Source organism: Mandrillus leucophaeus, unplaced genomic scaffold (assembly GCF_000951045.1).
Source record: "Mandrillus leucophaeus isolate KB7577 unplaced genomic scaffold, Mleu.le_1.0 Scaffold162, whole genome shotgun sequence".
NCBI lineage: Eukaryota > Metazoa > Chordata > Mammalia > Primates > Cercopithecidae > Mandrillus > Mandrillus leucophaeus.
Window position 1 is genome coordinate 2,720,529 of NW_012101610.1, and position 15,092 is coordinate 2,735,620.

Here is a 15,092-nt window from a genome sequence, read left to right on the forward strand (position 1 = left end):
ATACAATCCTTTTTATTATTGAGTAGTATTCTTTTATATATATATATATACCACAGTTTATTTCTCCCTTCATCCTTTTTCTCCCTTCATCCTTTGATAGATTTTGGGGTTTTTTCACATTGGGCTATTAAGTATAAACCTGCTCTCAACATTCATGTGCAAGTCTTTTGAGTGGACGTATATTTATGTTTCTCTTGAGTGAATACGCCTTGTTGCGTCACGTGGCTTAACTTGAAAAAATTTTAATCACTGTGGTGCATATGTAGTGATTATTATCTCATAGTGTTATTTACATTTTCTTGATGATTAATGATGTTGAGTGTATTTTCATTTGCATAGTGGCTACTGTGTATTTTAGTTTTCAAATGTTTGTTCAAATTCTTCACCCACTTTTAATGAAGACATAAGACTTATTTTTGTATTCTGAACATAAGTTCTTTGTCACATAAAATGTACTGTGAATGTTGGGTTTTAAATACTCCAAATGAATGGCTAGAGAATTGCTATTTGTGTAAATATTTATATGTCAAAGGGATGCTAACAATTTACTTTATTGCTCTAAAATAGAGAAGTTGCCAGAATGCTGTGGAGTTTTAGTGGAAAACGTGATAGTTGGTGTTACTGAGTAAATTTGAGTGTTAAATGTCAACATAAGCTAACGGCCAAGATTGGGACTTCTGCTGCAGGGTGGTTCCTTGCAGCTGTGACTCAACTGGTCCTTCACTGCCAAACATAGCTGGGGTTGGATTGTTGGCCTGATGTTTGCAAATTGAGGAACTTTAGGGCAAATCACTGAACTTCGGAACTGCTTTCCTTTTCAATTATATGGGGATTACCCCACTTTTGAGATACTTGTAAGGATTATATGAGATGAAGAGGTGAGACAAGGTATATAAAAGTCCTAGAACAGAGTGTGTCATATAGTATGGCTTCACAAGTACCCTCATCTCCTTTCCAGTCCTTTTTTTTTTTTTGAGACAGGCTGGAGTGCAGTGGCACCATCTTGGCTCACTGCAACCTCCGCCTCCCAGGTTCAAGTGATTCTCAAGCCTCAGCCTCCTGAGTAGCTGGGATTACAGGCATGAGCCACCGTGCCCAGCCAGTCCTTTTTTTATATCACATAAGTTTTTAAATTGAGAAGAAAAGTCAGTAACCATCAGTTATATTCAGAGAAAGAACTCCATTCCTCTTCATTTTTATTTGTTTATTCAGCAAGTATTGATCAAATGTGCTTTGTACCAGGTACTATGCTCTACGTTGGGATATAATGGTGATCAAGGAGATTGTAGATTCTGGCAGGGAAAACGGACATCAAACACGGCAACCCGACATAGCGAGACCCTGTCTCTAATAGAAGAGTTTTAAAAAGCACCTGGCTGTGGGCCAGGTGCGGTGGCTCACACCTGTAATCCCAGCACTTTGAGAGGCCAAGGCAGGTGGATCATGAGGTCAGGAGATCGAGACCATCCTGGGTAACACAGTGAAACCCCATCTCTACTAAAAATACCAAAAAATTTGCCAGGCATGGGGGTGGTCACCTGTAGTCCCAGCTACTCAGGAGGCTGAGGCAGGAGAATGGCGTGAACCTGGGAGGCGGATCTTGCAGTGAGCCAAGATCGCGCCACTGCACTCCAGCCTGGGCGACAGAGCGAGACTCCATCTTAAAAAAAAAATTCACCCGGGTATGGTGGCATGTGCCTGTAGTCCCAGCTGCTTAGGAGGCTGAGGTGGGGCGGATTGCATGAGCCTGGGAAATGAAGGCTGCAGCAAGTTATGATCATGCCACTACACTCCAGCCTGGGTGACAGAGTGACACCCTGTCTCAAAAAACAAACCCACAACAAGGAATAGCAAATAATGAGTGCACCTGATTTAATCCTAGGAATCAGAAAAAGACTTGTGGGGAAGTTACATTTAAGCCGAGAGTTAAGGAAGATAAAGATGAGGAAGAAGGCGGGCTGACTTGGTTAGAAAAAACATGTGTGCAGGCCAGAGAAAATAATGATTCTTAGATGACTCAGTTCACCTAAGAGAGAGGAGGAAGAGATGGAGCACTGGATGAGTTTGGGATTGGAAATGAATGCAGGAAGGCATTAGTAACAAGCCAAATTCCAGAGTTTGGAATTGTCAGAATGGCAGTGAGAAGTCATCAGAGGCTTATAAGCAGGGAAGTTAAATGTTCAGATTTACCCTTTGTGTAATGTCACTTCAGTTGCAAGTTGGAAAATGGACTAGAAGAGTATAAGAATGGGGGCAAAGGGACCTAAGTTAGGGTGAAGTCTCTGCTAAAGAGGGTAACTAGGGTGGCAGTAGGGGAAGGAAAAAGCAAATGGGCTATGAGGGTTGAAAGTAAAGTCTGTGATGGTGGCCAAGTACTTTCACAGGCAGCCGGCTGATCCTGTGCCCTTCCTTGAGAAGGGGAAAATGGAAAAAGGGAGTAAAAGGTTTGGAGGGTGGTGGAAAATGAACTCCGTTTGGCATGACTGACGTTAGTGGAAGCCCACTTGAAATAAATAGAGTGTAGGTGACCAGTTGGCAGGTGGGATTCAGATGTCAGGTCTGGGTGAAGATTGAACGGTTGTCAGCGTTTCTGTGGTAATTGAAGACACAGGAAAAGATGATGATGTCCAGGGAGAGTGTGCCGTGGGAAGAGTAGAGAGCCTAGAACTGAGTCCAGGGAGCACCAGTGTTTTAATAGATGAGTGATGGAAGAGAGAGACTGAGGATTCTTCAGCAAGGTAGGAAAAAAACCAAGAGAATGGTTGTAGGGCAGAAGGTACTTACAGAAGAAGTGCGTGGGGATGGTTTAGCCTTCCCTGCTTCCTTACTTTCCCTACCTGTTGGCCCAGGCTTTTTGCCAAAGATTCAGAAACGAAAAAGAAATTTCTTGAAATGAATGACTTGACTTGACTTCATTGTACACATTTAATTTAGCAAAACCTGTTCATTGTATCTCAAGCACTATGCTAGCTGCTAGGGATTTGAGGATGAGTTATCTTTGTTTCGGGAGGTGGTATGGAAGAGGGATAGTTGGGGAATAATTTTTTGGCCATGTTTCCATGCAGTCTGGTTTAGACAAATCGGGGTCTAATAAAACGTTTTCTTCTCCTCAGAACAAACAGTCCCAATTAGAAGCCATCTTATGGAGTTAGGTCTAACAGCAGCAAAATTTGCTAGAAAACGAGGGAATGTGTCCCTTGCAACAAGACTGCTGGCACAGTGCAGTGAAGTTCAGCTGGGAAAGACCACCACTGCACAAGATTTAGTCCAACATTTTAAAAAACTATCAACCCAAGGTCAAGTGGATGAAAAGTGGGGGCCCGAACTTGATATTGAGAAAACAAAATTGCTATATACAGCAGGTTAGTAAAATTAATTATGGTTAATACATGAGTATAATAAAAATCATATATATAAATGTTACTGTGTATGTTATAAGGTAGTAATAGGAAAGTTGATCATTTCCATCTGTTGAAGAATATTTGCATCCTGAATAATAAGTTGCTTGTTACTGACTTACCTTTATAATTCTATGGTTTTAAAAGAATTTTGTTGCAATGTATTACAGTAAGAAATACTTGCAGAGATCACTGATCATTGATTTTACATGTTTTTTTAACTTTACTATTTTGGGCCAGGTGCTCATGCCTACAATCCGAGCACTTTGGGAGGCCAAGATGGGAGGATTGTTTGAGCCTAGGAGTTTGACACCAGCCTGGGCAACAGAGTGAAACCTCAGCTATACTGAAATTCAAAGAAATTAGTGGGGTGTGGTGGAATATGCCTGTAGTTCTAACTCCTTGAGGGGCTGAGGTAGGAAAATTGCTTGAGCCTGGGAAGTTGAGGCTACAGTGAGCCCTGATTGTGCTACTGCACTTCAGCCTCGGTGACAGAGCAAAACCCTGTCTCAAAAGAAAAAAAAGTTTAGTATTTTGGCTGGGCATAGTGGCTCATGTCTGTAGTCTCAGCACTTTGGGAGGCTGAGGCAATAGGATTGCTTGAGCCCGGGAGTTTAAAACCATCCTGGGCAACATGGTGAGGTCCTGTCTCTATTTTTTTAAGTTGATTATTTTACACTGAAATAATGTCAGTCATTTGCATTTTTGTTTGTTTTCTAACCCAAGTGCCTCCCTCCATCATTTGCTTTTAAAGTTTCTAAGTTCTGACTTTGTGGTTTTCTGTAGGCCAGTCAACACATGCAATGGAAATGTTGAGTTCTTGTGCCATATCTTTCTGCAAGTCTGCGAAAGCTGAATATGCAGTTGCTAAGTCAATTCTGACACTGGCTAAATGGATCCAGGCAGAATGGAAAGAGATTTCAGGACAGCTGAAACAGGTTTACAGAGCTCAGCACCAACAGAACTTCACAGGTCTTTCTACTTTGTCTAAAAACATACTCACTTTAATAGAACTGCCATCTGTTAATACGATGGAAGAAGAGTATCCTCGGATCGAGAGTGAATCTACAGGTAGCGTTTCTTTGTTAGCTTTAGAATATTAATTTTAGAAGCTATTTTTTTTTCTGTTTTAAAGTTTATAATGTTATGCTGGCTATACTTTTCCATAAAAAATATATCTGTGGAAATTGAGTTTATTTTATTGTTGGGAAATAACTAAAACATATTTAGGATCAAATGCCATTTTGGAAGTCACTGAACTCTGCCCCCAGGCTATTTGCTTTTATGGACTTAGATGTTTTTGCTGACAATAAAATCCTGCCCCTCGTATCAAAAAATTTCACCTCACAATAGAAGGAGCAACAAAGATTTAAAATAGTTACCTGTGTTCGTATTGATTGGTGGAACACAGAAACTATAGAAAGATTCCAGTTTCCCATTCTCATGCTAGTGCTAGTAACAGAAAGATACCTTACAGATAGGGTAGTTGATTCTTTCCATGTTTGAGTGCCTGTTGTGGAAGGCACCATTCCCCTGTTTTTAAAATTTGAGAGAAAATTTGGGAGATGATTTTCTTTGCTGAAACGTGAGAGTATACCTTAATTTTGTTGTTCTGAAGTCTGAGAGTTTAGTTACTTACATTGGTGTTAATAATTTTGATAGGGTCTTGATATTCTTAAAGGATTTGTCTTGTCATCATTATAAATCTTCATCTTGGCAAATGCACTATAGCAGGCAGTGTCTTCACCTCTAACAAGGGAATAAAGATGTTTACCTCATGAGTCTGTATGAATGAAATGGTATACTCATCTCCTATTTATTATTTTTGCCAGAATGATTAAAGTGAATCTGATCATGAGGAAATAGCCAGTCAGATTCATAATGCAAGACGTTCTACAGCACAGTTGACACCTGACTGTTTACAGTGTTCAGTGTCATGAAAGACATTGATGTCTTCCACAGGAGATAATATAATCTTACTTGGGAAGCTAATGAATTCATTTCAACATACCAACCTTTTAGACAACAGAATTCATATTTGTGCCTTATCAAGTTATGTACAGTAATATTATGGAACTTTTGATTGTTTGCAGATAAAAACCTAAAATGCTAATGGGAGGGTCATTAGGAATTTATGAATGTAATGTTGTTGAGTTCTTTTATTATAATTATTTTTTTGTCCATTATGGCAGTGCATATTGGAGTTGGAGAACCTGACTTCATTTTGGGACAGTTGTATCACCTATCTTCAGTACAGGCACCTGAAGTAGCCAAATCTTGGGCAGCGTTGGCCAGCTGGGCTTATAGGTGGGGCAGAAAGGTGGTTGATAATGCCAGGTATGTTTAAATGTGTAGTTTATACATTGCATAAATAGATATTTAAATGTCTGCTGATATGGTAAAGTTTTGGTAGCTAAAATACTGATGACTTGTTCATTTTTATAGTCAGGGAGAAGGTGTTCGTCTGTTGCCTAGAGAGAAATCTGAAGTTCAGAATCTGCTTCCAGACACTATAACTGAGGAAGAGAAAGAGAGAATATATGGTATTCTTGGACAGGCTGTATGTCGGCCAGCGGGGATTCAGGCAAGGAAAACATGGTGCTTGGGGCAAGGCTGCTACTCCAAATCATTGATTTTGAGAAAACTGATCATATATATTTGATAAAATATTGAATGGGGCTTACCAGTTGTTGTTGTAAACAAAAACTTCTGCGTTTTAAGATGACAATGAGTTATATTTTTCTAAGAAGAATATACTTCTTTTGAGAAAATAAGGCATTTCCTTAGAGTCCTGTTAAAAGTAGGTGAAGTTGGCCTGGCATGGTGGCTCACACCTGTAATCCCAGCACTTTGGGAGGCCGAGGTGGTTGGATCACTTGAGGTCAGGAGTTTGAGACCAGCCGGCCATGGCAAAACCTCATCTCTACTGAAAATACAAAAATTAGCAGGGTGTGGTGGTGCATGCCTGTAATCCCAGCTACTCGGGAGGCTGAGGCAGGAGAACCATTTGAAGGTTGCAGTGAGATCGCACCACTGCACTCCAGCCTGGGTGACAGAGTGAGACTGTCTCAAAAGAAAAAATTAATAAGTGAAGTTCATTTTAGGTAAATTAAATTTCTTTTTAACTTACTCATCAGAAATTGTAGTTCTTAACCCTTGGTTATGAGCTTTTAAAATATGCCAGTGCATGAAACTTACCCCCATTTATTCTGAATGAGACGTGTGTGCATGTGTGTGTGTGTGCGTTTAAACTTACTAAGTGATGCTAACGTGCAGCCAGTGTTGAAAATGGACTAGATGATCTTAGAATTCACACTCTATCCCTTCAGAGTTCCGTCAATTTTAGAATGCCAATCTATGTTATTTAATTGCAGTCCTCAAAGGCATGGATTTTATTTGCCAAGCTAAGCTATATCGATCAGTTCTTGCTGTAAACAGCAGCGTGTCTAAGTCTCTGCCTAAGCTGGTGTCTGGTACGTGCACAGTACTCTGAAGAGAATGAGGTTTAGTATATGTATTCTGTGTACATTCAGCTTCAAACTTTTGAGCAGATTGTGCTTAATTTTTTGCAGGCATAGGCTGGGCGCGGTGGCTCACACCTGTAATTCCAGCACTTTGAGAGGCCGAGGCAGGCAGATCACCTGAGGTCAGGAGTTTGAGACCAGCCTGGCCAACATGGTGAAACCCTGTCTCTACTAAAAACACGAAAAAGCAGCAGGGTGTGGTAGTGGGCGCCTGTAATCCCAGCTACTCAGGAGGCTGAGGCATGAGAATCGCTTGAACCTGGGAGGCTGGGAGGCAGAGAGGTTGCAGTGAGCTATGATCGTGCCATTGCACTCCAGCCTGGATGACAGAGTGAGACTTTGTCACAAGGAAAAAAAAATTTCTGCAGGCAGAATACTGTATTGTAACTTGGAAGCATTTAAAGTACAACAAAACCCCAGAAAAGTCTAATCTTTGCTAAATGCTTGTATTCTTCATTGACTTCATATTAGTAAATGTATCATAAAGAGAAGCATACTGACACTGACTTAGTTTATATAACACTAAATTTGGGATAATTTTATATATGAGAAGAATATTTTTATGATAGTCAAATTGCATACCTTTTTCCCTTTTCAGTTTGTATTTAAAATAGCATTTTGTGCACAATTTCTTTTCAGGATGAAGATATAACCCTTCAGATAACAGAGAGTGAAGATAATGAAGAAGATGACATGGTTGATGTTATCTGGCGTCAGTTGATATCAAGCTGCCCATGGCTTTCAGAACTTGATGAAAGTGCAACTGAAGGAGTTATTAAAGTGTGGAGGAAAGTTGTAGATAGAATATTCAGCCTGTACAAACTCTCTTGCAGTGCATACTTTACTTTCCTTAAACTCAACGCTGGTCAAGTATGTAGCACAGTGTTCTAAGAAAATTAATTTGGAAACTTTTTCTTACTGAACAAAAATAGTGTTCTGAGTTATTTTCTTATTTATTCCCCTCATCTTTCACTCTTAGATTCCTTTAGATGAGGACGACCCCAGGCTGCATTTAAGTCACAGAACGGAACAGAGCACTGATGATGTGATCGTCATGGCCACATTGCGCCTTCTGCGGTTGCTCGTGAAGCACGCTGGTGAGCTTCGGCAGTATCTGGAGCACGGCTTGGAGACAACACCCACTGCACCGTGGAGAGGTGACACCTGCATAAAATGTTTCTGGAAAAATTGTTTCTCATTAGGATATATAAGATTTTAAAAAGTGGTTTCCTTATGTTTATTATTTGAATGTGTAAAAGAACAGCCAGATTAAGTTCCTAGGACACCCTGCACTACTTGTTACATCACTAGGACTTTACCTCCCACCTTTCCAAGAAATGGGAAGCTGAAAGGTAGGAGCTTTTTATATACAAAATGAATTTTGGAGAGGATGGTGAATAATTTTCAAAAGGTTTTATATGCCCTCTGTAAAAATTGTCTGTGTCTGCCTTGTTTGTAGGCATTCACAGAAGATAATTTCTCCACAACATTTTTGAGTTTCCCTGGACTTTGATTACAGCCCTGTATCTAAACCAACCTTAACCAGACTTGCAAATCAAGAACTGGTTGATTGTGTGTGGTTCTTTATTATCACAGGGAGAAATCTGAACTCTTAAAATTTGTACTAATGCTGACACACATCAGGTTTTCTCTGTTTGATCTACGATGCTGATAGTTTCTTCATAGTTTTAAATAACTTTAAAGCATCTTTCTCTCTTCTCATCCTGAAGGAATTATTCCGCAACTTTTCTCACGCTTAAACCACCCTGAAGTGTATGTGCGCCAAAGTATTTGTAACCTTCTCTGCCGCGTGGCTCAAGATTCCCCACATCTCATATTGTATCCTGCAATAGTGGGTACCATATCGCTTAGTAGTGAATCCCAGGCTTCAGGTATGGAATATTCAAATATTGCTACTTTTAAGTATAAGTTATTGTGCCAGTAATTTTAGTTAGGTCAAAGTTTTTAAGCCTTATGTTCCAGAGTCGTTAGAGTTTGTAGGCTTTTTTTTTTTTTTCTTTTTTCTTTTTTGAGATGGAGTCTCACTCTGTTGCCCAGGCTGGAGTGTAGTGGTGCCATCTCAGCTCACTGCAATCTCTGCCTCCCAGGTTTAAGCAGCTGTCTGCCTCAGCTTCCCGAGTAATTGGGATTACATGCACGTGCCACCACGCCCGGCTAATTTTTGTACTTTTAGTAGAGTAGGGGTTTCACCATCTTGGCCAGGCTGGTCTTGAACTCCTGACCTGGTGATCCACTTACCTCGGCCTCCCAAAGTGGTGGGATTACAGACATGAGCCACTGCGCCTGGCTGTAGGTTTTTTAATAGTAATAATTAGCATTTATTGAAGGAGTAACTACTATGTATCTGACACCAGGACATGTGCTTTACACATTACCTGTAGCCTTGACAGTAATCCACCAAGACGTGGAGAAATAGAGTAACTCTGCCAGGCTCACTGAGCTGTTACTGGTAGATAAGAATTGTACTGAACTTTTGGCCAGGTGCGGTGGCTCACACCTGTCATACCAGCACTTTGGGAGGCTGAGGAGGGTGGATCACTTGAGGCCAGGAGTTTGAGACCAGACCAGCCTGGACAACATGGTGAAACCCTGTTTCTATGAAAAAATTAAAAAAATTAGCTGGGTGTGGTAGCACACACCTGTAGTCCCAGCTATTCGGGAGGCTGAGACACAAGAATCACTTGAACCCAGGAGACAGGTTGCAGTGAGCCGAGATTGTGCCAGTGTACTCCAACCTCAGCAACAGAGCTAGACCCTGTTTCCAAAGGAAAAAAAAAAAGAGAAAGGATTATACCAAGTTTTGAACTCTGGCTTGAAGAATACATTATTTGTTAAACACTATCTTTCTCCTTTGTATCTTCCATTAGCTTGTAATATTAATAAGTATGAAAGCTCAACCTATAAAAAGGCAGAATATCCACAATCTTTAATCAATTCAATGCATGGAAGGCAAATCAGTTCAGTGAGTGCTCTTGAGTCAAATAGATTATGAGTGTTTTCCCTAACTCAGCATATGCACATGGGAGAAATGTTCAAAGTATTCCTTGTTCTCCTATTTCATTACAGGAAATAAATTTTCCACTGCAATTCCAACTTTACTTGGCAATATTCAAGGAGAAGAATTGCTGGTTTCTGAATGTGAGGGAGGAAGTCCTCCTGCATCTCAGGATAGCAATAAGGATGAACCTAAAAGTGGATTAAATGAAGACCAAGCCATGATGCAGGATTGTTATAGCAAAATTGTAGATAAGCTGTCCTCTGCAAATCCAACCATGGTGTTACAGGTACAAAGAAACTCACATGTTGTAGAATAATTTTTTATAGAATAATCAAAGTTGCTTTTGCCAATCTGTATCACTAGTCAGGGTTCTCTAATTGTATAATGAGCACAAATTGCACACACTTAACTTATGAAGTCCAGTGTTTGAAGAGCTGTGCTGTGGGTAGGCTTGTAGATGAACTGTTTGGGTGTGCCGTGTATGCAGGTTCAGATGCTCGTGGCTGAACTGCGCAGGGTCACTGTGCTCTGGGATGAGCTCTGGCTGGGAGTTCTGCTGCAACAACACATGTATGTCCTGAGACGAATTCAGCAGCTTGAAGATGAGGTCAAGAGAGTCCAGAACAACAACACCTTACGCAAGTATGTTTCCATACACTTGTCCTGAGATGGTGAAGCTGCCTCTTTTTTTAATGTGTCAAAGTATAACATAAAATTTACTATTTTAATCATTTTTAAGTGTACAATTCAGTGGCATTAAATACATTCACAATATTGTACAACCATCACCACGGTCTGTTTCCAGAATTTATTCATTATCTTAAACAAGAAGCTCTGTAGTCATTAAAGATTATCTCTTCGTTTCCTCCTCACCTCAGTTCCTGGCCACCTCTATTCTACTTGCCATCTCTATGAATTTGCCTATTTTAGCTACTTCATAGAAGTAGAAACATACAGTATCCATCCTTTCGTGTTTGGCTTTTTATACTTAGAATAATGGCCTGAAGGTTTATTATGTTGTAACATGTGATAGAATTTCATTTTTTTTTTTATGGCTGGATAATATTGTATGGATACACCACATTTTGTCCATCCTTGTGTTTATGGACAGCTGGGTTGCTTCTCCATTTTAGCTCTGTGAGCAATGCTGCTATGAACATTGGTGTACAAGTATCTGAGTCCCCACTTTCTATTATTTTATGTGAATTTCGTGTATATTTTGTGGATGATCCAGTGGATTTGCTGAATTATATGGCAATTCTACTTCTAACTTACTGAGGAGCCAACACACTTTTCCACAGTGGCTGCACCATTTTACAGTCCTCCTAGCCATGCATGAGGGCCTCTTTTCTTTTCTTTTTTTGACAATACTTCTTTTCTTTTCTTTTTTTTGACAATAGCTGTAGTGATGGATGCGAAGTGGTATCTCATTGTGGTTTTGATTTGCATTTTCCTGATGACTAGTGATGTTTAGCATCCTTTCATGTGTTTATTGGCCATTTGCATATCTTTGGAGAAATGTCATTACAAATCCTTTGCCCATTTTTTAATTGGGTCTTTTTTTTTTTTTTTTAATTGTTGAATTGTAGGAGTTCTCTATGTATTCTGGCTACTAACTAGCCCTTATCAGATCCATGGTTTGCAAATATTTGTGGCCATTCTGTGGGTTGTCTTTTCATTCTCTCCATAGTGTATAGCATTTTTTGATTTACAAAAGTTTTAATTTTGGTGTAGCTCAATTTAATTTGTCTGTTCTTTTGGTGCCATATCCAAGGAATCATTGCCAAATCTGGTGTCATGAAACCTTTCCCTTATGTTTTCTAAGAGTTTTGTAGTTTTAGGTTTTACGTTTAGGTCTTTGATCCATTTTGAGTTACTGCTTCATTCTTTTGCATGTTGATATTGCATTTTCCCTGCATCATTTAATTCGTTGAAAAGAGGAGCTGCCTCTTTTGTGAGCTGCATTTTTTAAAAAAAACGAAAAACAGTTATTGGTCGGGCACGGTGACTCATGCCTGTAATTCTGGCACTTTGGGAGGCCGAGGCAGGCGGATCACAAAGTCAGGAGATCTAGACCATCCTGGCCAACATGGTGAAACCCCGTCTCTACTAAAATACGGAAAATAAGCTGGGCGTGGTGGCACACGCGTGTGTAGTCCCAGCTACTCAGGAGGCTGAGGCAGAGGAATTGCTTGAACCTAGGAGGTGGAGGTTGTAGTGAGCCAAGATTGCACCACTCCATTCCAGCCTGGCGACAGAGCAAAACCCTGTCTCAAAAAAAAAAGATTCTTTGTTAGTAATTTACTTTGTGAATATGTTATTGCTCTATTTAGACTTATTCCTTGGTACTGTTTACTTAACAGTTGATATATTTACATTGTTCCATGTTTGTGTAAAACTTTAATGTACACATTTAAGTTTTTGAATAAAAATGTCTTCTTGGTCAGAGAAGAGAAAATTGCAATCATGAGGGAGAAGCACACAGCTTTGATGAAGCCCATCGTATTTGCTTTGGAGCACGTGAGGAGTATCACAGCGGCTCCTGCAGAAACACCTCATGAAAAATGGTTTCAGGATAACTATGGTGATGCCATTGAAAATGCCCTGGAAAAACTGAAGACACCGTCGAACCCTGCAAAGCCTGGGAGCAGCTGGATTCCATTTAAAGAGGTAGAGAATAATCCCAAGCATGCTACTGAAATGGCACATCACAGTTCCCATGAGATACGAAATTTAAATAAGTGGACTCCTTACTTGGAATGTAAGAGATTTTATAAGCCTGTAGAAGGCAGCCTGTGGCCAAATAAGTGTTTCTGTTTAAGAATTTGGAAATCAGTGGGCAAAGGGGGATGGATGGCAAAGGTGCCCAATCTTTCATGTGTGGAAGGCTCACACCAGTGAACAACATTATGTATGGCAGGCTCACACCAGTGAACAACAGATGAAGAAATTAGCCAAGGAAGGGCCTGTGACCCTGAGCTAAATATTGGTTGCCTCCTTTATTTGCCTCATAAAAGATAAGAAATTTAACCCTGTGCCTATGTAGTTTTTCATGAGAAGAGCATTCAGTATTTCTAATAGACAAAATAGTCACCTATAACAACATAAATTTTTATAAGTAGTTGTTCTGGAATCAGTTCCACATATGCTGCATGGAACATATTTGAGAATCCTTACCTTTTATGTTTTGGTTTTCTTAATTCTGTATTCTCTTAGGTCTTTATCTTTTCTAGCAAATAACACCATTAGTTGGGGGAGCTTATTACTTTGTAGCTGCAGCTTTTCCTTCTCCCTCCCTCTTTTCTCTGTCTTACCTTTATTGCTCCTAACTGATTTCCTTACTGAACTTGAGCAATGAGAAAGCTATTAAAAGATACATGTAGAAACAAAAAGTACAGCCAACTTTAGCAAATGCAAGGTGCTAAATTCAGAGCAAATAACTAGAAGTACAGGAAAGAAAACTAACATGAAGGATGAAGTTTATTATGTGTTCTTGCCAAAACTCGAGTTTCCTTGTGTGTGTGTAGGTGGGTGGGGGGGTGTTGTTTGTTTTTTTGAGATGGAGTCTCACTCTGTTGCCCAGGCTGGAGTGCAATGGTACAATCTCAGCTCACTGCAACCTCTGCCTCCCGAGTTTAAGTGATTCTCCTGCCTTAGCCTCCCGTGTAGCTGGGATTACAGGCATGCAGTACCACGTTTGGCTAATTTTTATACTTTTGGTAGAGATGGAGTTTCACCATGTTGGCCAGGCTAGTCTCGAGTGGTCCACCCTCTTTGGCCTCCCAAATTGCTGGGATTACAGGTGTGAGCCACCACTCCTGGCCTGTGTTTCCTTGTGTTCTAAGACCAGTTTCTTGTTTCTTTGTTTCTCTTTCAGTAAATCAAGTTAGAAAATCAGAAGAGGATATAGGAGGAAACCTTGTAAAACCCTGTGTGTGCGTGCACGTGTGTGTGTGTGTGTGTGTGTATGTGTCTATAATCACAGAAAAATTTTAAATGATTTTGTACATTTTAAAGAATAATTTTAAAAATTAAGAATACCTGTGTCTCTCTTTTAGATATAGTACAGCTCAAAAAAAAGGAATTATCTAAAGAAATTAAACTTTATAGAAGTCCTACTTCTCTCCCTAATTATATCTCCCCACCCACAACCAGTTTTCTGAATTTTAATGAATCCCTATCTACTTTTTAAAAAATAGTTTTTGTTTATAGATGCATTTCTAAATGACATTGTTTAGTTTCTGCCCGTTTTTGAACTTCTACGAATGAGATCATATTGTATGTACATGTCTACATTTTTTACTACCATATTGGATCGCCATTAAGTTTTAAAATAATTCAATGATTTGTTTGTGTGTGTTTGTGTAGCTAAACAATGTTCTGTTATGTGAAAATACCACAGTTTATTCTTTTGTCATTGAGCACTTGGGGTGTTTCCAATTGGTTTTTTTCTTTTTATGAACAGAGCTTGCTAAAGATTGTTTTACATTTTTTCACATGGAAGCGGAGTCCAGAATTTTTTAATTTGGGTGCATATTATTGAGTTCGCTGCATGTAACAACACACCTGTACATACAGTTCGTTCCCTGTGATTATTAGAAAGTATTATGGGGCTTTTCTGCAAACCTCAAATGGTCAGACCTAAATGGTTACTTCTCTTTTAAAAATGTTCTTACTTGTCTTTTTCTTCAGTTTTGTTAAGTTGCTTAGAAATCCACCAGATTTCCTCTCCTCCAGTTTGATAAGAGTAGATTGAGCCTCATTTTTTCTTGTAATTTAATGTTAATAACTTTGCAGATGACTTTTTAAAGGTTTGTCTAACTGACAGCTGACTGCTAGCTGTACCTATTGCAAGGACTGGATTGTTTTGGTGTTGTGCATACATAGCTCAACATTGGGGAATTAGTAATAGTTTGCTAAAAGCCCCAAATTGGGTGATGACCACAGCAGCGTTTTCCCTCTATTTCCTGTGATTTCACTGCTTGTTTGGACAGAGGAAAAGAAAGAGTCTTAACAAAGTAAGAATCCTGTAGTACACATCAGCCACCGGTGTTAACCCATCCAGGATTGCCCAGATCCCAGCACTGAGTTAAATATAGAAATTACAACAACAGATAGTTGTATGGTTTTTAAAATTTACTTTTGTTGTTG

At 39.6% G+C, this 15,092-nt stretch overlaps 1 protein-coding gene across 1 annotated transcript in view; it reads left to right on the forward strand.

The window, feature by feature from the left end:
* Positions 1–15,092, forward strand: part of SMG1 (SMG1 phosphatidylinositol 3-kinase-related kinase) — an 88,635-nt gene that overhangs the window by 42,689 nt on the left and 30,854 nt on the right. The window contains exons 30-39 of the mRNA XM_011976087.1: positions 3,114–3,362; positions 4,185–4,469; positions 5,591–5,735; positions 5,844–5,982; positions 7,562–7,792; positions 7,902–8,079; positions 8,653–8,814; positions 10,010–10,227; positions 10,429–10,583; positions 12,389–12,611. Of these exons, the coding sequence (XP_011831477.1) occupies positions 3,114–3,362; positions 4,185–4,469; positions 5,591–5,735; positions 5,844–5,982; positions 7,562–7,792; positions 7,902–8,079; positions 8,653–8,814; positions 10,010–10,227; positions 10,429–10,583; positions 12,389–12,611 (1,985 nt within the window). The remainder of the gene's footprint in view (positions 1–3,113; positions 3,363–4,184; positions 4,470–5,590; positions 5,736–5,843; positions 5,983–7,561; positions 7,793–7,901; positions 8,080–8,652; positions 8,815–10,009; positions 10,228–10,428; positions 10,584–12,388; positions 12,612–15,092) is intronic.